This window comes from Pelodiscus sinensis, chromosome 12, assembly GCF_049634645.1.
Source record: "Pelodiscus sinensis isolate JC-2024 chromosome 12, ASM4963464v1, whole genome shotgun sequence".
NCBI lineage: Eukaryota > Metazoa > Chordata > Testudines > Trionychidae > Pelodiscus > Pelodiscus sinensis.
The window spans coordinates 19,903,164-19,929,329 of NC_134722.1; the positions used below are offsets into that span (position 1 = coordinate 19,903,164).

Sequence of the window (26,166 nt, forward strand, 5' to 3'; positions counted from 1 at the left end):
TTCGAACTAACGGAGCGCTAGTGTAGCGCCTATGAAAGTTAGTTCGAACTAACGTCCGTTAGTTCGAACTAACTTTGTAGCGTAGACATACCCTTAGAGAGGATAAGGCTAGTCCGCTCTGTTGTAGGTGCATTATGTAGTCAAGAATCGTGGAGATTGGAACCAATTGAGGGTCCTTATGACGTTCGGAGCACCAGGAAGTAAAGCGTCGCCATTTGGAAAGGTAAGTAACGCGTGTATTCTGTTTCCTACTATGTATGAGAACGTCTTTGACATAGGGCTTCGGAGGTGTTCAGCCAACTAGGTACCAGGATGAAAGATGAAGAGTGCGCAATTGCGAGTGAAGGAGAGAGCCTCACTTTTGAGTTAGAAGATTCTGGATTAACAGAAGATGATATGGTTGAAGTTGTGTGAGTCGCAAGAGGAGTGGATACCAGTGCTGGTGAGGCTGTTCTGATGCTATCAGAATTACCGCGGCTCTGTCGAGCTTGATCTTCTGTAGGACTCTGAAGATAAGAGGGATAGGCGGAAAAGCGTACATGAGGGGACCTTTCCAATTGAGGAGGAAGGCATCTACCAAGGAGTGGCGACCTAGGCCCATTCTGGAACAGAAACGGTGACATTTCCTGTTGCTGGCAGTAGCGAATAGGTCTATTCGTGGTTTGACCCAATGATGGAAGATCAAATGGAGGACATCCCATTCAATTTCCTATTCATGGTCTACTGGGAAATTCCTGCTGAGGGAATCCGCCATCGTATTGCTGATGCCAGGTAAGTAGGATGCCTCAAGAGTAGTGCCGTTGGCAATGCACCAATTCCATAGTCGGGTTGCGTCCGTACGTAGCGATCGGGATCGTGCACCGCCTTGGTGATTTATATAATACATTGTCACTATGTTGTCCGTAAAGACGTTGACTGTAGAGTTGTGGAGGTGTGCGCAAATGTTTGCAAGCGTTGGCAACAGCCCTCAATTCCAGGAGATTTATGTGCAGCAGAGACTCCTGTGAAGACCAACGGCCTTGGACGGATAGGTTCCCCATGTAGGCACCTCAGCCAATGAGGGAGGCATCCGTGGTCATGTGACAACGAGGGAGCGGGTGATGAAACTGAGTGCCTGAAAGTAAATTGTCGTCTACCATCCACCAGTGGAGGGAGGACCTGACGTTGAATGGAACCGTTACCCACTTGTATGCATTGTGCTTGATGGGATCGTATATTGAGATCAACCAGTGCTGCAGTGGCCGGAAGTGTAATCTGGTGTGGGGAACGACATATGTCGGGGAGGCCATATGACACATTAGCTTGAGTACTGTAATAACCTGTACTGCTCGTTTGTACAGGAGTTCTTCCAACAGGTTTTGGATTGCTTGAAATCTGGTCATGGAAAGATATGCCCTTGCTGTAACTGAATTGAGGTGCATGCCTATAAATTCTAGATTCCGAGTAGGGATCAAGGTGGATTTCTCCTCGTTGAGGAGTCATCCTAGGACACGGAAAGTTTTGATCGTACTCAGCACCATGTCTGCAGTTTCTATCGACGAACACTCTTTTATTAGACAATCGTCCAAGTAGGGATATATGACAATGCTATTGTGTCGAAGGTAAGCAGCTATGACCGTGAATGTCTTTGTAAAGATTCTCAGTGCTGTTGCGAGGCTGAATGGCAGCACTCGATACTGAAAATGGTCTGTGCCAATTATGAAGCATAGAAATTTTCTGTGAGCGGGATGAAATGTCTGGTGGAAATAGGCATCTTTTCGGTCAAGAGCAGCAAACCAGTCGCCCTGCTCCAGAGCTGGTAGAATGGAGGTGAATGTCACCATCTTGAAGCGTTGTTTTTGAATATACTTGTTTAAATGTCAAAGATCCAATATGGCTCTCCATCCGCCTTTTTTTTCTGCACCAGGAAATAGCGGGAGTAAAATCCTTTCCCCTGAAATTGAGGTGGTACATTTTCTATTACTCTTATGTGGAGGAGATGGGAAATCTCGATTCGCAATAGGTCTTCGTGCGAGGGGTCCCTGAAAAGGGACGGGAATTGTGGGGTTGTGGGTGGGCGGGAATGGAATGGAATGACATAACCCGAACGGATTATTTCTAGAATCCATTTGTCGGAAGTGACGTCTGCCCATTGGTTGTAGAAGGGCCTCAAGCGATAGTGAAAGATGTGAAGGGGGCTTGGAGAGGCTGCTCGCTCTCGACCAACACATCAAACATGCTGCTTGCTGCCGGGTTGCGTTTGGGTGAGGTTATTTTGATTTCAACGTCGCATTGACTGGGTTAAGCTAAAAGGGGTAAAAAACGAGGGTGATATCATGCTAGGAGTCTACTACAGGCCACCTAGCCAGGTGGAAGAGGTGGATGAGGCCTTTTTTAAACAATTAACAAAACTATCCAAAGCCCAAGATTTGGTGGTGATGGGGGACTTCAACTATCCAGACATATGTTGGGAAACTAACACAGCGAGGCACAGGCTATCCAATAAGTTTCTGGACTGCATTGGAGACAACTTTCTGTTTCAGAAGGTTGAAAAAGCTACCAGAGGAGAAGCTGTTCTGGATTTGGTTTTAACAAATAGGGAGGAACTAGTTGAGAACTTGAAAGTGGAAGACAGTATAGGGGACAGTGATCACGAAATAATAGAGTTCATGATCATAAGGAAAGGTAGAAGGGAGACCACCACAATTGAGGTTATGGATTTCAGGAAGGCAGATTTTGATAAGCTCAGAGAACTTGTAGGTAAGGTCCCATGGGAAGCAAGACTGAAGGGAAAAACAGCTGAGGAGAGTTGGAAGTATTTCAAAGGGACGTTGTTAAGGGCCCAAAAGCAAACAATTCCGTTGTGTAGGAAAGATAGAAAATATGGCAAAAGACCAGCTTGGCTTAACAAGGAGATCTTGCATGATCTCAAAATAAAAAAGGAGTCATATAAAAAATGGAAACTAGGACAACTAACAAAGGATGAATATAGGCAAGCAACACGGGAATGCAGGGGCAAGATTAGAAAGGCAAAGGCACAAAATGAGATCAAACTAGCTACAGGCATAAAGGGAAAGAAGAAGACCTTTTATAAATACATTAAAAGCAAGAGGAAGACCAAGGACAGGGTAGGCCCACTGCTTAGCGAGGAGGGAGAAGCAGTAACAGGGAACTTGGAAATGGCGGAGATGCTCAATGACTTCTTTGTTTCGGTCTTCACCGAGAAGTCTGGAGGTGTGCCTAACGTAGTGAATACAAGCAGAGAGAGGGTAAGTTTAGAAGATAGGATACACAAAGAACAAGTTAAAAATCACTTAGGAAAGTTAGATGTCAGCAAGTCACCAGGTCCTGATGAAATGCATCCCAGGATACTCAAGGAGCTGATAGAGGAGGTATCTGAGCCTTTAGCTATGATCTTTGAAAAATCATGGCAGACAGGGGAGATTCCAGAAGACTGGAAAAAGGCAAATATTGTGCCCATCTATAAAAAGGGGAATAAGAACAACCCAGGAAATTATAGACCGGTCAGTTTAACGTCTGTCCCAGGGAAGATAATGGAGCAGGTAATTAAGGAAATCGTATGCAAACACTTGGAAAGTAATAAAGTGATAGGGAATAGCCAGCATGGGTTTGTGAAGAACAAGTCATGCCAAACTAATCTGATAGCTTTCTTTGAAAAGATAACGAGCCTTGTGGATAAGGGAGAAGCGGTGGATGTCATATACCTAGACTTTAGTAAGGCATTTGATACGGTCTCGCATGATATTCTTATTGATAAACTAGGAAAATATAACTTAGATAGGGCCACGATAAGGTGGGTGCATAATTGGCTGGATAACCGTAGTCAGAGAGTTGTTGTTAACGGTTCTAAATCCTGCTGGAAAGGGATAACAAGTGGAGTTCCTCAAGGGTCTGTTTTGGGACCCGTACTATTCAATATCTTCATCAATGATGTAGATATTGGGATAGAGAGTACTCTTATTAAGTTTGCAGATGATACCAAACTGGGTGGGGTTGCGACTTCTTTGGAGGATAGGGACATAATTCAAAATGACCTTAGCAAGTTAGAGAAATGGTCAGAGGTAAACAGGATGAGGTTTAATAAAGAGAAATGCAAAGTGCTCCACTTAGGAAGGAACAATCAGTTCCATACATACAAGATGGGAAGCGACTGTCTAGGAAGGAGCATGACGGAAAGGGATCTAGGGGTCATAGTGGACCACAAGTTGAATATGAGTCAACAGTGTGATGCTGTTGCCAAAAAAGCAAATATGATTCTAGGTTGTATCAACAGGTGTGTTGTAAGCAAAACTCGTGAAGTCATTCTGCCGCTCTATTCTGCACTAGTTAGGCCTCAGCTGGAGTACTGTGTCCAGTTCTGGGCGCCACATTTCAAGAAAGATGTGGAGAAATTGGAAAGGGTACAGAGAAGAGCGACAAGAATGATTAAAGGTTTAGAGAACATGACCTATGAAGCCAGGCTTCATGAACTGGGCTTGTTTAGTTTGGAAAAAAGAAGATTAAGGGGGGACATGATAGCGGTTTTCAAATATCTAAAAGGGTGTCACAAGGAGGAAGGAGAAAATTTGTTCCTCTTGGTTTCTGAGGACAGGACAAGGAGTAATGGGCTTAAAGTGCAGCAGGGGAGGTTTAGATTGGACATTAGGAAAAAATTCCTAACTGTCAGGGTGGTCAAATATTGGAATAAATTGCCAAGGGAGGTGGTGGAATCTCCCTCTCTGGAGATATTTAAGAACAGGTTAGATAGACATCTGTCAGGGATGGTGTAGACGGAGCTTGATCCTGCCTTGAGGGCGGGGGGCTGGACTCGATGACCTCTCGAGGTCCCTTCCAGTCCTATTATTCTATGATTCTATGATTCTATGATTGGTCTCTGGCATTGATTCTGACATGGCTGGTCGAGCTGTCGATGTTGTGGTTGCCAGTGTTGTCTGGGGTGGAAATAATCGTAACGTCTTTGGAATGGCATATAACGTTTCCTCCTATATGGTGGAGTGTACATCCCAAGTAACCTCAATGTTGTCCTAGTATCCTTGCTAGAATGCAAGACTGAATCAGTCTTTTCAACAAATAGAACGTCTTTCTCAAAAGGCAAATCCTCCACTTTAGATTGCAGCTACTTTGGAACTGCTGCTGCCTGGAGGAATGAGGCACTACGCATAACTATCGCTGTGGCAGCAGTGTGGGCTGTGGTGTCTACCACATCCATAGCGATCTGGAGGTTGGTTCGAGTGGCAGCATAGCCCTCCTGAACCACAGATTTAAGAAGAGGCCTCTAAGATTCCGGAAGGGTCTCCATCAAAGGTGTAAGCTTTGAATAACTGTCAAAATTATGATTTGACAAATTGGCAAGGTAATTAGCAATCCTCAGAAGCAAAGCTGAGGAGGTATACACCTTCCTGCCAAATAAGTTGAGCCTCCTTGATTCCTTGTCTGATGCATTTGATTTATAGTGTGGAGCCTTGGCTCTCTGCTGAGCTGCATTGACTACGAGGGAATTGGGTTTAGGGTGGGAAAAAAGAAATTCTGACCCCTTTGGGGGTACAAAATATTTCTTATCAGCCCGCTTGTTCGTGGGAAGAGCGGAGGTGGGAGTCTGCCAGAGCTCATTAGTCACTTTCAGGATAGCCTCGTCTAAAGGTATAGCCAGTTTTGTGGTATGGTTGGTGTGACGGGGTGAAACAACCCCATCACTCGCAAGCAGCCAATGCCGCGGGTGCCGGCGGAGAGCTGCCGGAATTAGCCCCAGTTACGCTGCCGGGTGCGGGAGACGGGGCGGCAATGTGTCATCAAGACGCGCCTGGGGAAACCGGGAAGGTCACCAGCGTGACGGGTAGGTGTCGGGCGGGGCACCCGGAAGCGGAGGAAGGAGCGCCGCCCGGCGTGGAGCATATAAGGGCGCCCGAGGGTGGAAGCAACGGGGAAGCAGGAAAGGTGATCGGGGCCGAAAGGGAGGGAGAGCGCAAGGAAGGAAGAGACGGCGGGGGAGGGCTAGCTGCCCGACCCACACTGAGGGCTATGGGCGAAGGGTAAGAGCCCAACAGCGGGGTGGTCACGGCCCAGGGAAGGGTCACGGAGCCCGGGAGCAAGTGCGTTTAGGGGAATCCCCCCGCTTGCTACCATCGGGAGCAGAGCTCCCGGTGTTAGGGCCCTGGGCCGGGGTCCGGAGTGAGGGGGGGTCCAGACCCCCACCCCGCCCTTGGAGGGCGATAGTCGTGTGGCTGACGTCACAAGCATTGTTGTACAAAGTGAACCTGTGACAGTTGGTCTGTAAATTTTTTAGGAGATGAGATTGCTTGTCTTTAATTTCAGTCAGCTGGATTTCCTGAGACACTGCCACTCTCTTAAACAAATCTTGGAACTGTTTCAAGTCATCTGATGGGGAGACATCTCCAGGGGTGACTGCTTCATCTGGGGAGGAGGACTGATCTATAGGGGAGACTTTAGGATTATGTGACTCAGTAGTGGTCAGAGGTTATTGTTCTTGAACCGTAGGAGGTGAATGATGAGGCGATGAGCCTTGACCAATGGGTGGAGGGATGGAAAGTGGGCAGTGTCTGGAAGAGAAGTAGATCGTCATTGAATGAGGCGGGGATCTGGGTGAATAGTGATAATGCCGGCAATGTGGTGAGTATTCCCTATGGTAACGGGAATAATCATATCGATTGCGGTTATAGTAGGATGAGCGTGAAGGAGAGTGTCCATAACAGTGGTGTCCAGTATACTTGTGCCGCGAGGATGATCTTCTAGATCGGAGGGATGGGGAAGGAGAGTAGGATCTTGTCCTGGATGGAGATGGGGAGGCAGAGAAATGGTGAGAGTAGACTCGGGTATCCCTAGGAGGTGTCAGGAAGGGAGATGGGAGTCTATCAGGACAGGAGTAACTCCTGGAGAGCCATGGTGACCTCCTGCTTGATGGTGGAGGTGGAGATAGTGATGGAGCTGGAGAAAAAACAGGTACCACCGAGGTTGGCACTGAGTGATGATGTACTGCACCAGAGTCATGGTGGGTGCATGCCGATGGTGATGCCGAGCGTACCCTTGGTGAGGCCGGTGCCAAGCGGTCATGGACCGATACCGAGGGCTCACGTGATGGTGACAGTGGTCGAGTCCTGGATTCGGTCGGTACCGAGCTATCGTGCCTGTAACAGTGCCGACTGTGCCTGCAGTTCCGTCGATAGAGACGGCGCTGATGACTTCGGTGCCAAGAGCGCCGGTTCCGCCATCAGAGAACTTGTGTCCACGTAGCGCAAAACACCAGGCAGAGTCTGAGATAGATTAGAGAGTGAACAGGTGGTTAAAAAAGAAGTGCCAGACTTAGACCCAGAGGTAGTTCTGCCGTGAGGAGTCAAAGGCAGCGATCTACTTGGGGAGGGCCTGGGCCTCTTATGAGGAGCTCTAGAGGGGGAAGAAGTGCTCCGTTTTTGAGGCTGTTGAGCGGCCCGAGGTGGAGAGGCTGAGCCAGTGGTTGGAGCACCTTATCAAAGAGTATCATACGGAGCCTCATCTTGCGGTCATGGCAGGCTCTGGCTGTAAGTTTTGAGCAATGTACGCACTCTCGCCAAGGCAGTGGATGCGTGGCCATCAGAGGAGCATTTCTTAAATCTGGGAGAGCCTGGCATTTTCTATTTCAATGTTGTTCTCTTCCCTCCCCACCCCCTCCTTTTTTTTTAAAACTATGTACAAGATTCTAAAGTTCAACAAGGGAGGGGGGGAGGAACGAGAACTAAACAGTCTATGATAACAGGACATTTTTTTTTTGTAAAAGGAACGTGAATGAGTATAAGAAATATAAAGAGTAGAAAAACTGAGGAAAAATAATTTGTTTTATCTCACAAAGGTTAAACAAGGGTTGAGAAAGAAGGAGAGACAATTTGCTCCATCTGCAGCCTGAGGCAATTGAGAGGAACTGGATTAGACCGGATCGCGCAGCGCGGCAGAGCGCGAATACCGCGAGGCACCTCCTCCCCACACATGTGCGGTCCAACTGACTACAGCTTTGAACTTCTCCATCCTGTGGCACCGGGGTAAGCCCAGCACCTAGTGTGGAGCACCTACAGGGACATCACTTGAAGAAGAATTGATGGTATTCTGAAATAACATACTGCTCATCCACACTACAAGCCTTTATTTCAAAATAATGTCAAGCTGGAGGACTTCTTACTTCAACTGATGGTAACCCTCATTTCACGAGGCGTAAGGGAAGTCGAAGGAAGAGTGCTCTTCCTTTGACTTCCTGCTGTGTAGATAGAGCCAAAAACTGAATTAAGCTATTTCAACATAAGCTACGCAACTGACGTAGCTTAAGTGGCACAGATTTACTCAAGTTTGGCCCTGCTGTGTAGACGTACCCTAAAATGCCACAGGACTACTCTTTTTTTAAAAAAACTTTTAAGTTATGGACTAACACGGCTACCCTTCTGAGACTAATTTCTTCCTGAAATACCATCTGTGTGTGTGTTTGGGGTCCATTCACTTACAGTTATCAGCAATGCAAGCATCCAGAGTCTTTGTTACTACTACTGCAAGTTTTGCGCTTGAGTAACTTCCAGTTGAATCACGGACCAGCTTGATAAGCACTTCAGCTAATATGTCTAATCCACCAACAGAAATAAAGTATGCCTGTACACGTGCTTAAGAAAAAAAACTGAATTGCAACATTTATAACTGTATTAACTAAAACAATATTAATAAAGTAAGATGGTAATGATTTTTGTGTGTATGCTAATTTCTTGCTATCTAATGCAATTCCAATTCCATCAATACTACATAATCAAAATTGGAAATATATTTCTGAGAGATTCAGAATTTTTTTTTCAACAAGAATCACAGAAAAAATATACATGCATAAAACAATGTGCAAACAGTAAACAATGTACTTGTGTTCTGCTTGATTTCATTTAGTTATAAATATTATTTTCTGTATTGTAATAATGATGAAATTACTATTGATATTAATGGGTAACCAGTTAAACAGTTAACCAGTAAGCATCACGCTTAAAGGGTGATGCTTACTGGGTAATGTTTGACCAGTAGCCAGAAGCAGCCCCCTGCCCACAGCCCAGCCTTGGGCAGAGGGCTGCTCCAGCCCCGACAGGCCCCCATGCAGGGCTGTTGGCTCCCAGCACACATAAAGACTGGGAGCTGTGGTGAAATCAACAGTCTCCCTGTGGGGACCTGGAGCAGCTAGGTGGGGACCACTCCAACTGAATCCCGGCAGGGGGAGCACTCCAGTTCCACTGATCAGCCTCCTTGCCCATACCCACCCCCCAAACTGCTACTACTATGGCAAGCACCTTTGAGAATATCCTCAGTGCAGGCAAAGAATTCAAAAGGAAGGACTCTATACAAGTACAGCCTCTTCCCAACTTACAAACTGGTTACGGACCAAACAATTGGTCATAACTCGGTTTGTTCGTAAGTCAGACCCCATAGAGTTACACGTGACCATGCTGTTCGTAAGAATGGATCGCGTTTGTAACTCGGAGTCTGCCATTTACAACAGCTTTGGTCATAACTGCAAACGGTTGTAAGTCGACCATTCGCAACTTGGGAACCAGCTCTAATGTTGTAGGGACGCCCACCATAAAGGGCAGAAATTTCCTGAAAGCCAGGTGGATGACTGAAGAAATGAGCCATGCCAACGAAAGCTCATGATACCATCTACGTTTTGTTAGTCTATAAAGTGCTACCAGACTATTTGTTGTTTTTTAAGTTTATCCTGTACAGGCTAACTTGGCTACCCCCTGAAGCTAATTAAAACTAGATATCCTTCAAATCGAACGCTGCAAACCAATTGCCTTAATTGATGAGGCAATGTATCCCAAAGAGCACTCTAATGCCAGGTGGCACTGTAGTCATATTAACCCAGAAGATGGTATGTAATATATCAATAGAAAACTAATAATTTATATTCTTAGGTGATATATGTACATAAATTATTGGAAGTAGGAAAAAAAGAAGGAAATATTTGAAGCTCACAACACAGTGAATGGTATGCCATGTATTGCTTAATTGTATCAAACAAATAAAATGTGGCCAAAGAAGCAATAGATACCGATGCAAAAAATGGAAGATTAATAAATTAGTGCTGAAAGACTTTGTTCCAAAGTAGAACACTTATGGTCTGCTGGACAGAGGCTAAAGGAATGCACTGAAACAGAAAAGGATAGTGACACAAAACTGCTAGGCTATGTTTACACTCGCAGCTTCTTGCGTGAGTAATATGCAAATGAGGCTAAGTGTGGAATATTGCAACGCCTCATTTGCATACCTAATGAGCCACCATTTTTTTCAGAAGAGGCTCTTGCGCAAGAAGGAGTGTCTACACTGCCCCTTCTTGCGCAAGAAAAACCCTCTTGCGCAATGCTGTTCTTCCTGAAAAATAATAGGTGTAACGACATTGCACAAGAGAGTTTTTCTTGCACAAGAAGGAGCAGTGTAGCCGCTCCTTCTTGCGCAACAGCTCTTCTGAAAAAAAATTAGGTATGCAAATGAGGCTCAGCGATATTCCACGCTTAGCCTCATTTGCATATTACTCACGCCAGAAGCCGCGAATGTTGACATAGCCCTAGTGGATACAGCTGGTATACCATCAGTTTGTATACACCTTATACAATTTAAAATAAACTCTCTTTACCTATATTAACTAACTTCTATTTAACAATAAAATAACTGATTAGATCATAGAAAAGCATTTTGGAAATGTACATGAAAAAATATCATAAGGGACTGGGCACCTTAACAGTATCTATGATGATTGTTCTGATGCCATGTTCTCTTGTGGTATAACCAAGTAGCGGCAATAGACAAAGAAACGACAGAATAATTTCAAAAAAGCGCTCTCAAGGCAAAGCTGCTTTTCTAAGAGAACTGCATCCACTTATCACAGGAAAGAGAAAACAAATTTCTCATCATGCTTAAACTGAAGTTTAGTTTAAAACAAAGAGCCTGATTCACTGTTGCTCTGCACCTTGCTTAGTCACTTACCCAATACAAAGTGACCACACCGATCTGGCAGCATTTCTACACAGTCCGCACACTTATTAGAAAAATGACTAAACAGAGTCTACAGCAATAATTCCTTGCATGCAAAGTTTTTAATTACAGTTGGTATTTCTAAGATTACTACTGACATTAACCATCTTACTGAAAATTCCAGAGAGGTTTCATAAGAGAGATATACACACAGAGACATTTTTGTAAATCAGACAACACTAAGCAAAATGATTCATGACTAGCTGTCCGCCTGCATTCTACACTCCTATACCAGCAGAATGGCTCCAATAGAGCTGATCTACCAGAACCTGTATTATTTTTTCCTAGGCATCTCCATGAGACCAATAGGGGCATGATGTCAATGTTTTCTCCTGCCCCTTGCTCCCCCTATCTCTTCACCCAGTGTAGACCGAGGACCTGCAAGTGTCCTCACTGAGGTCTGGAGGAGAAGAGACAATGACACAGACACAGCTGATCCCTTCCTTCTACAAAGAAGGTGGAAGATCAACGAATGAATCCGGGGAGGTAAGGAAATTTAAAATTTAATTATAGTTTCCAATGAAATTTAGTTCCATGAAATCTAAATTGTTGAGAGGATGACATATACTTACAATTATTAGCAACCGTGAGTCCAACAAATGAACAAATAGGACGAACTATCTCAGGTTTTATGCAACTTTGGAGCCAGTCTTTAGCATGTGGAAAAACTGAAGAGCAAGTGTTTTGATTGTCTTCTGTAAAGATGTGAAACCAATAACAACAAAAGTCTAAATGTAATAAATAATTACATTTATATACACACTAGAAAATGAAAGCACAATGTTACTTTTTAAAAGTGTTCTTTTTATATTCACTTTCATATGTTATACAATTATTTAATAATAGTTACCATTTTGAGGATTATTAACACATGCACACAGAGTACTGCAGACTGAAGACCACAGCTGAAAATTGTGATTAATATTTTCATCTGACAGATTAATCTCAGATATTGAAAGAGTTGTTCTGTTAAGAAAAAGGCAAACATTATGGCAAAGATGACTTAGAACCTAAATAGTCTGGGTACTTTATATCTTAACAGAAACTCTGTTTATTTACCTGAACAACTGTAGAAGAATGCCAATGCAGCCTGTTTCTCTGATGTGAGTTTGCCCACTTTCTATAAATGACCATATGCCAGTATTGCGAGAGATAATACATAATTTTAAATAAAGTATTAATACTTTAAATGTAACTTAGTTGTTTTACTTCAGCTCCTATAGCATACCATGTACAAATAAACAATGTGTTGTGTACTTATATCCTCAACTGTACAGCAATAAAATTTACTAACAATGATCATCTATTTTTTATAAACTACAAATAATTTCTACGTTAATTATTACTTTGTGTTTTAAACCATAAGTTTGGACAGAGCCTAGACATATGGGACACTTTGGGTGCTACTGTAATACAAATAATACTTAATAATGACCAATTTATATGTCTCAATAGCTCTACCAAATGTGAAAAACCATCATTTTGCATTATATTTTGTTAAAAACTACATGTACGTTTCTTACACAAATAAGATAAAGTACTTTCAGCTATTTAAAAAAAATCTTCTAATGTTTAATCTACTTGGATTGCTTTTAGGTGACCTCAAATTCAATTACATGTCACAATGAAACATTGAAGTGATAATAAATAGCAAGGGCTGACAAACAGCAGCACGTTATAAAACAAGTTACATGGCATTAATAATTTTTGGTATTTTTACATGTGAATGCAAAATACTTACTGTTATTTGAAACAAGTACTAATATAACATAAATAGACATTCTTTTCAAATTCACACTAGAATCCTTATTAGTTAAGAAGAAAATGAGGTCTTCAAACAATTCAGATGTACACAAAGTTTGCTGACAGTAAACTGAAACCAGAAAATGAATTATATTAATTTCTAGTAAGTCTTTTGCGACCGTCGTTTATTTAGGTAATAAAATATAGAAATTACAGTCTTATAAAAAGATCTGGCCTAAAATAAACGCTGACCTATACTGAACTTCTGTTGAGAGAAAAACAATTTTCACGACTGAATCAGATACTAAAATGTAAGTATGTCATAACATTACTTATTTGTAAGACATACTACCTCTCCTCCCTCCTCCCAATCAACATATCTGAGAACTAGGCTGAAAAGCCTTTTTACTTGTCCAGAGATGTAACTGACAACAACCTTTCCACCAATCAACAATCTGTTACACAAACTAACCATAATTGGATCATTTTATGGAACAAAGTATCAGGTCTACTTGAAAATTCCCATTCCAATTTCTCTACTCATAACATGGCACTAATTTACATGTTTTGGGATAATCTGTTTCAAGACATGAGTTTCTAATTCCTATCTTATGTAGCAAAAGTTTAACAGTTACTGGTGGAGTGCAGTTTCTAGCCTCACTGTGAAGAGTTAATACTGAAATCCACTTATCAGTAACTTTCAATGTAACTCGATAATGTAACATGCAGGACTTTGGCTAGATCATCAGTTGTGTCCAGTGTATCTAGGCACAGATAAGGAAATTGAGCTGCAAAAAACCTATTTGCTGCTTCCTGATCCAGTTCTGGGACATTCTGGGCAAAGATATGATACAGAGCAATCTCAGATCATCATGCTAGTGGGGAATTGAAGAAGTGCATCACTCTACTTTTGCCCACCCATGACCTCTATATCAAGGCCTATAAGAGGAGGCTGGTGACATAGTGCCTATTTCCCCAAATCAGAGGACTTCTCAGATAGCCATTTAAGATGGTTTTATGGCCACTTTGAGCTTCCAGAATGGAATAGATATGGAACAAGAGAGCCAAAAATTTGATCCCATTAGTCAGGATGGTCTCCACTGTAACCTGGTAAACAAATATAACTAAAGATACATTAAATCACTGGCCGATGTATCAAGTACAGCAAGAAGAGGAAATATTCAGTTTTCAGGAACAATAAAGTACAGTCATCTAGAAAATGGAAAAATAAATAAAATTATACATTACCACTACTCTCCATTACAACTGCTAATGTAAATAAGGCTGCTTCCTTTACTATGCAGTGAACACTTGACTTTGCAAGGTCATTTACAAATATCAAACCACCAATCTCCCGGAAATAATCACTTGCATCACCTGTTGAATATGTAGAAAAAATGAAAAAAAAGGGAAATTTATTATAGATACTAATTTGGGAATCCAAAAATAAATCAGAGCAGTCTGGAATACATAATGTTTGCAACATGTTATACCTCTACAGAGTCTTATGACTCCTAGACATTATATTAAAAATTGACAATATTTGGTATGTAGGATGAAAAATGATTCTACTATTGCCATATTTAAATAACACAGAAAGGAAACAACAAATGCCCCTGTTGAAATATGATAGAATAATTCTTACTGTTGTGTTGGCAGATTGAATAAATAGTGACCAAGGCTTCTTTCTGAGAAGCAGGGTTGTCCATTTGGTATTTAAGACATTCAAGCAGTAAGTTCAGATCTGTCTTCATTTCTGAGGAAAAAATCATTTTATAAGAATTTCACATGAAATACTTATGTTTTCTTTGAAATTCACCTTTTAATTGATGATTAATTTTTATATTAAGACTGTCATGAAATCATGACACTATCTTCTATTTTGACAAGAAAAAAATAATGTAAAGCCGAATCTTTTTTCCTACTGCAAATCAGCACACAGTCAAGGGCCACGTCTACACAGCTTTCAGCTTCTGCAAAAGCCTATGCAAATTAAGCATAGATTAGCATATTGCCATGCTTCATTTGCATAATTAATTAGGAGCTGTTTTTGCACAAAAAGGCATCATCTACACAGCGCCTTTTTGTGCAAAAATGCCCTCGCACAAAAATGGCTCCTAATTAATTATGCAAATGAAGCATGGCAATATGCTAATCCACATTTCATTTGCATAGGCTTTTAAGATTGGACTTACTTTGGAGACATGTAGCTGCATTGAGTGAAACATTATTTTTATATTTGACAAATTCTTTTCGAATGAATGCAGTGTGCCTTTCAAGCCCACCAGCAGCATAAGAAAGATTGTGGACATTCTTTGACCCAGTGTTCAGTAGTTATTGCATGATACTGCTTTTAACCACACAACTAGATGTCCAGATAGTTGCAACACACTAGGAAGTTGATAATGGAGTTAATGATTTTTAAGGACCTGTTCCTCCTCCTCTTCTGGATTGGGGAGTGCAGCACTATTCTTAAAGAAGGCTACAGACAAAACTCCACCACACTCAGGGTGTGTCTAGACTACAGGGTTTGTCGACAAAGCTATACCTGCATCTACACTACCGCCGCGTTCTGTCGATAGTACGTCAACAGAATGTGGCAGTTTTGTTGACGGTGGTAAACCTCATTCTACAAGGAATAACGCCTTTTTTCGATAGTACTCTGTTGAAAAAAGGGGCTACTGCATGCAAACTGTGCTTTTTCAAAAGAGAGTGTCTAGACTCTGTCAAAAAAGTGGCTTGCTTTGTCGACAGTACTGGTTGTAGTCTAGACGCTCTATTTCAACAGAGGCTTTGTCAACAGTATCTGTTGACAAAGCCTCTGTCGAAAAAAGCCTGTAGTCTAGACGTACTCTCACTCAGCCTACATAAAGTTTGTGACTAAGGACCAATGTTTCCTCTAATCTTTTCTATTCATGGGTGGACTTTTCCATCCATTTGTAGATGAAATTTTATTATACACTGAGTCATATGCAAATGTGCACCCCCAAGAGAAACGCAAACTGGACTGTGAGTGCTCTGCTAATCAGATGGACAGCACTGAAATCTCTCCTGAGCGGCCATGTAAGTGCACAGCTTAAAGGGAACATTGCCAGAGAATCTTACCAGAATTGTCTGCCTGTCCCTGCCACTACATACCCATTTCAAAGATCAGAATTTAGAAGACTATTGGATTATAATATTAAATCATATCAATTGCTCAGTCTAAAATCTAGATCATGACAATGTACACTATAAATCGGAATCACAGAACTGGAAGGAAGCTTGAGAGATCATCAATTGGAAAAAGTCCCCCAACACTTCTGGCAGGACCAAGCACCATCTAGACCATCCTAAACAGGTGTTTGTCTAACCTGCTCTTAAAAATCTCCAATGATGCAGATTCCACAATGTCACTAGACCATTTATTCCAGTGCTTACCATCCTGACAGGAAGTTTTCCTAATGTCAAACTTTAAACCTCCCTTGCTGCCCATTTGCCATTGTTTCTTGTCTTATTATCAGAGGTTAAAGAGAATAATTTTTCTCCCTCTTCCTTGTAACAACCTTGTAGGCACTTGAAAGTTACCATGTCTCCTATCAGTCTTCTCTTTTCCAGACTAAACAAACTCAACTTTTTCAATCTTCTCTCATAGATCATGTTTTCTAGACTTTTAATCATTTTTGTTGCTTTTCTCAGGACCTTCTCCAATTTGTTCACATCTTTTCTGAAATTTGGCACCCAGAACTGGACACAATACCCCAGTTGAGGCCTAACCAATGCAGAGTACAACAAAAAAATTACTTCTCATGCCCTGCTTACAACATTCCTGCTAATATGTTCCAGGAACGATATTTGGGTTTTGTGCAACAGTGTTATATTGTTCACTAGTATTTAACTTGTGGTCCACTATGACTTGTATAGCCTTTTCCACAGTACTTCTTCCTAGGCAGGGGAGCCGACAGAACTGCTGGAACCCTGAGCCAGGTGGGACGGAAAGGAAGCTCTGTGCACCTGAGAGTGGCAGAGCCTCTGGCAGAAGGAGCATAGGTAGGGGCTAGCTGCCCTCTGCCAGCTTTTCAGTGCTGCCCATGGCTTCAGCCACAATTTAAAGGACCCAGGGCTCCAGCCCTGCCAGTGGCCTTAGTAGTGGTGGCAGCAGCCAGGCCCTGGGGCAGTTGCTCCCTTTGCTGATGGAGTTATACTGGCCCAGCCAGGAGAGTGAGCCCCACCCTGACAGCCCAGCTGGGCATGCGCCAACTGGAGACTGACTATAAAAGCCTCTGGAACAGCTCAGTCAGGGCTGACTGCTGAAGAGGAAGGAGGTTTTGAGGGAGTACCAGAGGAGGAAGTGAAGCCAGACCAAGGAGCAGCAGCCGGGTTGAGAGTGGCTATCAAAGAGGCTGCAGATTGAGAGTGAGCATATAGAGAAACATCTACCAGGCATGGGTAGGAAGTAGCCCAGGGTGGGGAATTATTCTCTAAGGGTATGGGTACACTGCATTCCTCTTTTGAGAGAGGAATACAAATGCAGCTGAGCGAAATTGCAAATGAAGCGCGGATTTGTATTTCCCATGCTTCATTTGCATAATCGTATCCACGCGCTATTTCGAAATACCCTATTTCGAAAAAAGAAACGCTGTCTAGACGCAGTTATTTCAAAAGAAAACCCTTCTCTCGAAATTACCCTTAAACCTTTTTTTGAAAAAAACTTCGGCTGCGTCTAGACTGCTGCCGCGTTCTTTCCAAAGTAAATCGAAAGTAAAACCTAGTTTTATGAGGAATAACGCCTTTTTTCCAAACTGTTTTCTTTAAAAAAAAAAGGCGCTATGTAATGCAAACTGTGCTTTTTCGAAAGAGAGCATCCAGACTGCCTGGGTGCTCTCTTTTGAAAGAGCGACTTGCTTTTTCAAAAGTACTGATTGTAGTCTAGACACTCTTTTTCAAAAGAGGCTTTTTTATTGCAAATGAAGCGCAGATTTGTATCTTTTGAAAAAGCCTCTTTCGAAAGAGGCTTGCAGTCTAGACGTAGCCCTTTTAAGGAGTAAGGGTAATTTCAAAAGAAGGGTTTTCTTTCGAAATAACCGCGTCTAAACAGCATTTCTTTTTTCGAAATAGGGTATTTCGGAATAGCATCCAGACACAATTATGTAAATGAAGTGTGGGAAATTCAAATCCGCGCTTCACTTGCAATTTCGTTCATCTGCATTTGCATTCCTCGCTCGAAAAATGAATGCAGTGTAGACATACCCTGAGTGCTCAGAGTACTGTGACAGGCTTCCCTGTTGAGCGAGCAGTATACTGTGCCACTGCTAATAGGACCTAAAGTGCATATAGGTGCACAGTGTTGTTTTCAAAGTGCCTATGCATCTAACTCCCATACGTGTTAAATGCTTAGGTATTTTTAAAAATTCCATTAGGCATATATCTGCGTCTTTAGATGCCTAAATACCTTTGAAAATATGGCCTTTAGAGTGCTATCAAGGAGACTTCATTAATTATTTTACCACTTCTGTTCATAGCATAGTTTATTCTTAAAACTCACTATACATTGGTGACTTCACAGGAATGTAAATTGTGAAATCAAACAGAGAAATATAGAAACAAAAATTATCAAAACAATTTTAATTCGCTTTGTTATATATCTTCTTCATAACATATAATCCAGGGATGGGCAATAATTTTGCAGAGGGGCCACTTCACATATTTTGGCAATGGTTGTGGGCTTCCTTCTTGGAAGGGGTGCAGCCTCAGGCAGAAGGGAGCTGTTCCCTCTAGGCCCAGCCTGCCCCGTCAGGGAAAAGAGACTTTTCTTGCTCCCCCTGCCCTCAGGCCAATCAAGTCCCAGGGAGCATGCAAAGTCTCTCCCTTCCCCTCCCTTATCAGAGGCATACAGTGCATAGAGGGAACCACCAGCCATTTTGAACAGCTGGCAGTTCCCTCTAGGTGCTGCACACCTCGGGCAAAGGGAGCAGACTTTGTGCACTTCCCTACCCCCAGGCCAGTTGGGCTGGGGGCAGAGGAGTGTGCAAAGTCATTTGTTGTTCAAAACAGCTGGTGGTTTTTTCTAGGCTCCTTCCTAGCTGGGGAAGGGAGACGCCAGCTACTTTGAATAGCAGATGACTTTGTGTATTCCCCTATCTCCAGGTCTCAATTGGCTTGGGGGCTGCAGGGAGGCCACCATCCAGATTAAATGGCTTGGCGGGCCAGATCTGGCCCACGGACCGTATCTTGCCAACCCCGATATAATCCAAATACATTAATATAGTAACAAGTCATGAGCATATTCATCTAACAATCACCCATCCTCACAGTAGCCCAGCTATCATGAGAGCCTAGTAAAACAGTAAAAAACAGATTCAGATATGAGAGGTGATTCTTGAGATCTTACCACACTGTGTGTTCTGTTCTTCTGGATTTTCCATTTTCAACTGTATTCCTGATCTTACCCTGCAACTGTAAGAAAAGGCAGTCTCTCAAAATTTAGATCACAAATGTTCACAAAAAGTGTACACACAATATAAGACCACCACACCAACTTTCTTAAAGCATCAGGGCTGGCCTTACCATGAGGCAAACTGAGGCGGCCGCCTCAGGTGCCAGACTGTGTGGGGGAAGGGGGCGCCACTAGGACCCAAAGTATAGAAAATTGTGTCTGCTGTTGGTGCATATGTATTCTCTCTGCTCTAGATGCACAGAAATGGTGGAGTGCTGTGCTGGAGGAAGGAGGGCACAAGAGACACAACAGGCAAGCAGGAGAAAAGGTGGCATGGGGGCGACATTTGAGCTCCCCGCCTCAGGTGCCAAAATGTTGTGGACCAGCCCTATAAAGCATTCTCCCTCCTCTTCTAGTTATTTGATTTTTAAACTAAACTAAGGCAATATGACATACACCAAATCAATGTCAGTAAGAATGAAAAAGCTTCCCTTTGAAAAGGTATCATTATAAGGTAATATGCTACTGCTATTACAAGGGTTTTTATCCAATGTCATTTTGTAGACAAAGTAATTTGGTTGTCCCATTTTAATGCATGTAAAGATTAAAACTCCCAGCTTCACACATTTTTAATCTTGATTATGTTATTTATCTCAAAAATCTTCCCCACTTTGTTCTCCTATGTCTAGCTGCCAACTTAAATTGCTTTCTGATTATACTGAATGATTTGCCAATTTAAAAACTAGTATTTCAAGTTTTCAAAGAAAATCAACAACCTTCTAGCACGAACACCACAAATGAGAAGTAACCAAACCTTGTACTGCATGCAATTATGACTGTTTAATAACCAGTATGGATTAAAAACACACTTGATACAACATGGACTGCAGAGACAATTGATAATTCTAGTCCATTTAATCAAGATTTTAATATTTAATTGATTAGCAAAATTAACATATTTTACATACAATCAGAAAAATCCACAATTTCAATTCTAAAAACACACGTAAGAATCCAAATCCTTTGGTCTGAGAGAGTGAAACTCAAAGGAGTGGGGAGCACAAAAGTAGCTTAAAGCCATAGCTCCAGTTCCCAAATGCTTGGGACAGTCTACATCAGTCCAGATCTCTGCAAGCAAATTTAAAGCAGCCTGAGGGGTGCTATAAATTATATTGACTGTTCATAGCTCCCAGGAGACTGATCCAACAAATAAGTATTCCTGGTGTACAGACATGACCCAACTGTATTTCCTTTTCCCTGGACATTCCAAATGTGCCAAAGGTCAAAGGCAGGCCTTAAGACACTATGGTATCCATAGACATTGACTTCTCATCTTGTGAAGGAGTGTTCACTCCTCCCATTGGTTCCAGGGCTCACCCCCATTTCCTGCCCCAGCTCCAGCCCGACCCCACCTCTTCCCCTGAAGGCATCCCATCCCCACTCCTCCTCCTCCCTTGCCAAACTTGAACACTGTTAATTAGATGATCATGGTACTCCCTGAAATTCTGGGAGGAACAGGGAGAAATTGGTAAGCATGGGGTGGCTGGTACACAAGAGGCATGGAGAGAAGGGGGCAAAAGGAGGAGCCAAGTACCTCTAAATAACCATAAAAGTGACTTAACCAACCCTACTGAAATTCCCATACTGAGCTGGTAAATCTTTAAGAGGCTTAAAGATGCCGTCATAGGCACCAACTATTTTTTCCTTAATTTTGCTTTATACTGCAGAGCTTGATGTATCAGAGGGCAACAGCACATGGCAGCAGCCGGTGTGTCATAAGCCAGGTTTTTTTAAAGCTGGCTTATTGTGCACACCAGTTCTGTCCTTCTGGCTTCCGGATTAGGAAAGTGGGATAAGGGACCCTCTGGGGAGCTGGCTGTCACCCTGTACCGAAGACTGTGATACAAAGTCTGTAGCACGGAGTAGCACCTGGGAACCCAGAAGTGGGGCCAGGAGCTGATGTGTAACCATTATGGTAACAAATAAGATCATGGTTATTGCTTAACAGTTTAGTTACATTGTTACATCCCTAAAATTAAGGGAGTTGGCTTAGTCAGTTTTCTGGTTGCAAGAATTCTTGATCTCCTTTATTCACTGACTCAGGTCACAGAATGGCTCATGTAAAGGATATTCCGGGTCCCCTCAGTTCTATCGACCACACCAATGACTTGAAAGAGAGAGGTTGAGTTTTTTTAAGCAGGTGCTACTTCGATTCTCATCCTATTTTTATTGTTAAATACACACACGCTCTCTCTTTCTCTCCTGATCTTCTGCTGATGACAGAACACTCTGTAGCATCCCAGTGTCCTGCTTTCTAGAGGCTATAGTGTGAGGCTGATAGAATACCAGATCAGCTTCCCATATTGTTTGTTTATTTTACAAAGGACTGACCTTTATCATCTTGAAGCTGCATGTACCCTTTTCAGTTCAGCTGAAGTAATTTTTCAAAAAAATATTCATTATTACAAACATGAGTTTTTGATAATGTGCATTGCTAACATTCAAGTTTTGAAAACTTTAGAGATCATATTCTATTTTAATACTTTTTATATGGACTGTTTAGGAGGGACTGTACATAAAATACCATTTTATAATCTTCCTATTGTTATTTCTCAATAGAGCTACTTCATTGTCCAGGTTCAACTTGTCTAGTCCAGCACTCTTGGGACCTGAGCAGTGCTGAACCAGAAAATCTGCAGGACCACACCAGAACCATGAAATTTGGTATGCAGCTTCCTCTTATAACTTAAAGCAAAGTGAAACCCTTCTGGGACTGCCCAAGCCTCCCACCCTCCAGGTGTCCTTTATAGAGGAGGGAGTCTAAAGCATCCCCACATTCGTGTGGGAAAATTGCTTGCTGTTCCTTCGTTAGAGTGTGCATTCCTCACTCTGGCTGGGGAGTGGAGGCGAGAGGAGGGGCAGAGGAACCTGGAATATGCACTCCTCCCCCAACTATGCCCTCTAGAGTAGCAGTGGCCATGGAGAGGGGCTTCTCACCTGGCCCCAAGCTGCTGTGTTAAGAGAGGGCTGGGATAGTAATCTCTCCCTGGGGAAGCCTGTACATTGAACCACTCACGCTCAGCCCCACCCCAGAGCAATGAGTTAAATGAAGCATCTACATTTTCATTTTATTTTCCAAAAAACAAAAACTGAGTGAGAGACCCGAGCAAGGCCGGGTATGTCTTCTAGTTTCAAATATAGTAGAATGTTATCATTCAATGATTACAACGGTGAATACATACAACTCTGAGAATGGTTAGCATTTCTGATCCCCAAGTCTGTCACTTGTCTTCACTCCATCTCCACATGCCCTTCCCACGGGCTCATGTATGTTAATGATTTTAGTGGGAGCACATGCAACAATTCATTCAGGATCGGGCACTGAAAACACAAACTATTGGTCCACTCTACAGCACCCCAAAGGCAAGACTTTTAGAGTCCTATACTAGACAGAGATCAAGCTGCAACTCAAATGCTTTCCCACCCACGCTACTGGGACATGATACTCACTCAGACTGTTTGAGCTTTCAGGGCACTCCTGTCTTCTGAATAATCAGAAGGCCTGCAGACATGAACATAAGAATGGCCATACTGGGTCGAAACAATATTGCATCTAGCCCAGTATCTTTTTTTCTGACAGTGGTTAATGGCAGGTGCATCAAAAGAAATGAACAGAACACGTAATCATAAAATAGTCCATTCCCAGTCACTCATTACTAGCTTCTAGCAAACAGAGAATAAGGGCACTTCAGAGTGAGCTTGGTTTTGCATCCCTTCCCCTCTTCAGAGCCACTAATGGACCTCTCCTCCATGAACGTATCTTGTTCTTTTTTGAACCCTGTTAGTGTTTTGGATTTCACAACATCCTCTGACAAAGAGTTCCACAGATTAACCATGTGCTGTGTGAAGAAATACTTCCCTTTTGTTAGTTTCATATCTGCTGTTCATTAATGTAATTTGGACATCTAGTTCCTGTGTTATTTACTTTGTCTGATAACACTTCATTATCTATTTTCGCAACATCTAGATTTTATGGATATCATAGGCTCCTTAGTCCTCTCTTCCCCCCACCCAGTTTTACTAATCTCTCTTTATACCCCTAATAATTTTTATTGCCCTTCGCGGTATTTCAGTGTTGGGCAACCTGCAGCCCATAGGCTGTAGGCAGTCCATTGGGAGTCTGTGTGGCCCACTTGACATTTTGCTTTCTGCTGCCCACATGCATGTTTGGCAGTTTCCGCTGGTTTCCATCCATGTAGGTTTTTTTCCTGTCAATATTACTAAAGTAACCCAGAAACGAAATGAGGTGCCTGCTGACTGCACACCACATGGTTTGTGAAAGCTGTGTGCTACCTGAGCATGAAAGCAAAGCTCTGTTACAGTTCTATCAGCACAACTGCAAATTCTAGTTATACAAGCACAGGTAGCAAAACTACCATATCCTGGAAAACTTGAGCAGCCGCCCACGCTAGTCTATTGCTGCTGCATGTAGGCGTGCGCACGGGGTGTGCCCAGGCACACCATAATGTCTCGGGACGGCTAGCGGCTGCTGGAAGAAGAGAGGGATTTGTGACAGGGCACCGCAGGCCTTCACTTTAAATTCCGTGCGGCCATCAACAGGGCACTGTGGGGCAGAGAGCGCATGCGTGGCGTGCTCAAACGCCGCACAAGAGGTGAGATGCCCGGGCGTAGCGCGACGTCATGGCCCCGGACGTTCAAACCACACAGCCCAGCTCCAAAAAGAGCTGGGGCCTGACTACAAACGCTGGCCGGCCCGAGCCATTTTTGCACCCCGGGCCCGGCAGCACCACCCTTTGTGCACCCGGGGGCACCCCCGCCCAGCCCAGCAGCACCGCACTGCCCCCGAAGCACCTCGGCCTGGCAGCATTGCGCGGTGCCCCAGAGACGCCCCTGCCCAGCCCGGCAGCACCGTGTGGCCCCCCCGAGGAACCCCAGGGACGCCCCCACCCAGCCCAGCAGCACCGCACCGCGCCCCGGGGGCGCCCAGTTAGGGTCTGGCTGGCCTAGAGCTTGGGCCAGCTCTGACTCCAACCCAGGAATCAGAAGCCGAAGGTAAAGGAGGGAAGGGGAAGAGAAAGGGGGGAAAATAAGAGGAAGGGATGGGAGAGAAAGGGGCTTGTGCTGAGGGGAGGGAGGCAAGTCAGGAGAAGAAAGGGGTGTCATGATTATGAGGGTTAGCCAGCAGCCTGGGGATTAAGGGGTTAACTACACCTAGCCAGGTGGAGTGACCAATAGGAATGTAGGTGGGATTTTTCAAACTGGGACAAAGGAATTTGGGTTTTTTTCTTTTCTCCCTTTTGTCTCTCGGAGAGAGTTCTCTGCAGCTACAGAGAGGGACAAGCGTCTCTCTCTCTCTCTCCAAGACATCATTCTTCATTTTCTGTAAGTAGGGTAAAGTTTAGGTAGTTTCGTTAGGTTTTATTGTGTTATGGATTGGGTATGGGATCTGAGATCTGGCACTGCTTAAAAGATGTTTTAGCTTTTCTTTGTAACTAAGTTCTAGGCCCATGGAGTTTCTCCATGAGTATATTTTGTTACCTTCCTCTCTAGTCATTATACTTGCAACCAGAATATTGTTGTAATAATAAAAGTTCTTTCTTTTCTTTTATTAACCTGGCAGTGGTTAATGGTGTGCCCTGATTTTTGTTTTAGGGGGAAGATTTCCCAAATGATCTTTCCCCTGGTTTCTTTAGCAACATTTGGGTGGTGGCAGCGGAAGTTTTATTCCCAAGATCTAGGTTTTTAAGATCTTGGGGGAAGTTTTATACCAAAGCCAGGTAGATAAGGCTTTGGGGTACACTTGCTGGCCCCCACTTCTGCATTTATCATGCCAGAGTGGGGAAGGAGCCATGACAAGGGGAAAGCACCAAGGGACAGGGTAGAGGAGAGGCAAATGCCAGGGGGCCAAGTGGAGACAATGAGGAAAAGGGCAGGAGGGGAGGTGTCAGTGGGAGGGGGGACAGAGTAATGCTGGGAGAGGAGAGTAAGGGCATTGGTGGTTAGAGAGGGGAAGAGGGAGGTGCTGGGAGACTTGAAAGGAGGGGTGGGCAAGAGAAAGGTGGGGATGGAGCAAGGCGTGTGTGAGGGCACAGGGGCATGAGTGGAATGGGGGCAGAGGGTGGTGAGGGGGTGGGCATCAGGGAAAAAGGGGGCAAGGGCAGTGAGGGAAGGGGGAGGCACCAGGAGGGTGCAGGGGTAAGGGAAGGTGCAGGTGCCAGGGGATGCTGGGGTGAAGCAGAAGGGCAGACACCTTCAGGGGAGGGACCAGCACCAGAGGAGAGAGGCAGGGCAGGTGTGTAGAGGGAGGTGTTAGGGGAGGGGATGAGGGGTAGCTCACAAGATCAGAGTGGGGCTACTGGAGGAGTGGGTATGGGGGAGTGAAGGGCTGGTGGAGGGGGGCAGGTCGCAAAAAGGCTGAGGGCAGTGAGAAGGGCAGGAATCAGGACAGCAGAGGAGGGTGAGGGGTTGGGGGGCAGCAGGCACCAGGGGAGCTGATGGAACAAGGGGAGGAGACATGGCAGCAGAGGGAAAAGGTAGAGGTTTATGAGATATTTATTAATAACTTGGGTGCCACAGTGGCATATGCAAACAAGCCACGTGAACTCAGTACTGGTGCACAACACAAAATTCATTCTGCTCATGGGAGGAAACTCTTAGAGGGAACACTTCCCCCAGCCTCTCTGCCCCCCTCCACCCCCGAGTTAATGTCACACACATTGGGGTAATGAAACTGCAGGATAGTTGCAGGAGGGGAGTTTTTTTTGGGGGGGGGCAAACTAATCCCTATTGGTAAGAGGATGCTGGGAAAAGTCTTTGGGGGGGGGTCACATGACACCTTTGACTTCTGGTCATGTGTCCATCTTGCCAGGAGAGTATTACCTCCAGAGGTGTGGCCAATGGGGGTCAGGGGCATGGTTAACAGGGTCAGGGGGTGGCTAGTGGGGTCAAAG

At 43.8% G+C, this 26,166-nt stretch overlaps 1 protein-coding gene across 8 annotated transcripts in view; it reads right to left on the reverse strand.

Moving 5' to 3' along the window:
- TERB1 (telomere repeat binding bouquet formation protein 1) overlaps nucleotides 1-26,166 on the reverse strand; it is a 74,098-nt gene that overhangs the window by 46,597 nt on the left and 1,335 nt on the right. For 7 of the 8 annotated variants that reach the window (XM_075940053.1, XM_075940055.1, XM_075940052.1 and 4 more), the window contains exons 2-9: nucleotides 19,151-19,215; nucleotides 14,426-14,536; nucleotides 14,029-14,157; nucleotides 12,779-12,910; nucleotides 12,097-12,157; nucleotides 11,888-12,003; nucleotides 11,610-11,732; nucleotides 8,481-8,633 (exon numbers count right to left, since the gene is read on the reverse strand). In XM_075940053.1, the coding sequence (XP_075796168.1) occupies nucleotides 8,481-8,633; nucleotides 11,610-11,732; nucleotides 11,888-12,003; nucleotides 12,097-12,157; nucleotides 12,779-12,910; nucleotides 14,029-14,157; nucleotides 14,426-14,536; nucleotides 19,151-19,184 (859 nt within the window). In that variant the 5' untranslated portion in view covers nucleotides 19,185-19,215. Of the gene's footprint in view, nucleotides 1-8,480; nucleotides 8,634-11,609; nucleotides 11,733-11,887; nucleotides 12,004-12,096; nucleotides 12,158-12,778; nucleotides 12,911-14,028; nucleotides 14,158-14,425; nucleotides 14,537-19,150; nucleotides 19,216-21,586; nucleotides 21,627-22,705; nucleotides 24,002-26,166 lie in introns of those variants that run through there. The other variant, XM_075940049.1, reaches the window with a different exon arrangement.